At 44.8% G+C, this 1,925-nt stretch overlaps 1 protein-coding gene across 2 annotated transcripts in view; it reads right to left on the bottom strand.

Moving 5' to 3' along the window:
- Nucleotides 1-614, bottom strand: part of LOC102835339 (chromosome unknown open reading frame, human C11orf49) — a 316,955-nt gene extending 316,341 nt beyond the window's left edge. For both annotated transcript variants that reach the window (XM_006865067.1, XM_006865068.1), the window contains exon 1: nt 460-614. In XM_006865067.1, the coding sequence (XP_006865129.1) occupies nt 460-505 (46 nt within the window). In that variant the 5' untranslated portion in view covers nt 506-614. The remainder of the gene's footprint in view (nt 1-459) is intronic.
- Nucleotides 615-1,925: the final 1,311 nt, after the last annotated feature.

The raw sequence follows: 1,925 nt of genomic DNA, 5'->3' as shown, positions 1-1,925 counted from the left end.
CTTTCTACTCCTGTAAAGATTTACACCCTCGGAAACCCTGTACAGGGTCGCTATGGGTCGGAACCGACTCGACGGCACTTAACAACAACAACAACAATGACAGTAAAACGATTATCCAAGAAATGACTGATTTGGCAGTTCAGGTTCGAAAATTGCTCCACTACCTCATCAGGGCCCCAAATCCTTAACACCAACCTGCCCCACTTTAAACACAAACCACAGTGCTCTGGCTCCAATCTGTACACTTCAGACATTCTTAACGCCCCAGATGCTTTTTTTTTTTTTTTTTTTTACCTCTGCTGGGCCTTATATGATTTAGGCCCTGGAATATCCATTTCCCTCCTCCCTTCCCCATCCCATACACACTAGTTCCCATGCAGACTCCGCCCCTGACTTCTCCCTAGACCCAGAACGAATTCGTCTTTTCTTTCCTTCCCTGAAACTGAAGGAAGCGCATACCCAGATACTCGTAGTCCGGTAGGGCTAGGCGCTCTGGACTCAGCATCCTTTGGCCGGAATTGCTTCAAAGCTACAGCTCCCCGGGTTCCGGAACCTAGGTGCAGGCTCTCTCGGTTGCCATGGCACCCACGCGGTGGGAGGAGAGGTGGGAGAGGCAGGGGTGTCTCACAAACACTTTCCGTAGGGCACTACCAAGCTGAGCACAAAAGTTCCGGGCGCAGTTACTTGGCCGTGGCGGAGGTTTCTCTAGACTACCGTTTTTTCAGAAGTTGGTTCCAGGGGAATCCGTGGTGGAGAATTTCTTTGACTTTGTCATATTTCTCAGTGTTGAGGGATAACTCATTCCTCCATATTCGCAATTTCATCGTCTCTTAACTAGGCTTTTATCTAGCTGTTATTTCCACCCCTAAACTCCCATAAATATTATGTGTTTTAATCCTCACCCTTGTAGCATTGTGAGTTAACGAGTTGTGTTGCTAGCCACCAGGTCAGCAGTTGGAATCTACCAGTTGTTCCCTGGGAGAAAGATAAGGCTTTCTGCTTCCATAAAGATTTCAAACCATTATTTATTAGAAGACTTGCTGGCGCCATGGTTAAAGCACTCACCTGCTAACCAAAAGGTGAGAGTTTGAACCTACCAGCCTTCCTGGGGAAGAAAGTTGTGTGTCCGTCTGCTTTTTAAAAGATTGACAGCGTCCTAAGCCTCGTGGAGCGTTATCTATTCTGTCCTATAGGATCGCTATGAGTGAGTCTACTGCCCAGTAGTGGGTTTGGTCTGGACGTTGTTTACTATATTAAATTGTTACAAAGTGCTTTCACATGCATATATTTTGAGGTCCGGTATGGTCAGTGTGTTTTTTGTGTACAGCAGGGCAGAACACAGAGAAAGTGTCAAATAAAGATGATAGTTGACATTTCTTCTTTAGTTTCTCCTTCTCCTCCCAACCGTTACTATTTCATATCCTCCCCAAGAATATTTTCATCTTCTTACCTTGACACTTCAGTTCCTGAGGAGAGGGGTGCATAAACAGAGCATCAATTGGATATCCCCCCTTGTGTCCCCACCCCCCCAAAACCATTTCTTCTTTAAGAGGGGAAAGGATTCCTTGTTTTCAAGTTCCCAGGCATTTCTCTTTTGCTCCTCTCCACTCCTAGCAACAACTCAGAACATTTGTCACAGTTCAAACCTAGTTTTTTCTACTCTATCTTCACTTTTTTAGGTAGTGAAAAGGTCAGATAACCTGGCACCTCCTAAGATAAGGTAAGGTTTTTTGAAAAAATATGTATATAAATAAATGCATGCTATCAAAGGAATGACTGAGAAACCAGTGGACCACCTACACTGGGAGGAAAAAGGAAAGGGGAGGTTCTTGTCTTTGTGTTTTGAGTGGTCTATTCTTAGCCTCCTCCAGCAAGGAGCCTCAAACCTCCTAATTCTCCCTTTCCCTTAAAATTGTATATATGTC

Source organism: Chrysochloris asiatica, unplaced genomic scaffold, assembly GCF_000296735.1.
Source record: "Chrysochloris asiatica unplaced genomic scaffold, ChrAsi1.0 scaffold00075, whole genome shotgun sequence".
Classification (NCBI taxonomy): Eukaryota; Metazoa; Chordata; class Mammalia; order Afrosoricida; family Chrysochloridae; genus Chrysochloris; species Chrysochloris asiatica.
The sequence above is the reverse complement of the archived record's forward strand: the minus strand, read 5'-3'. Positions and strand labels throughout refer to the sequence as shown.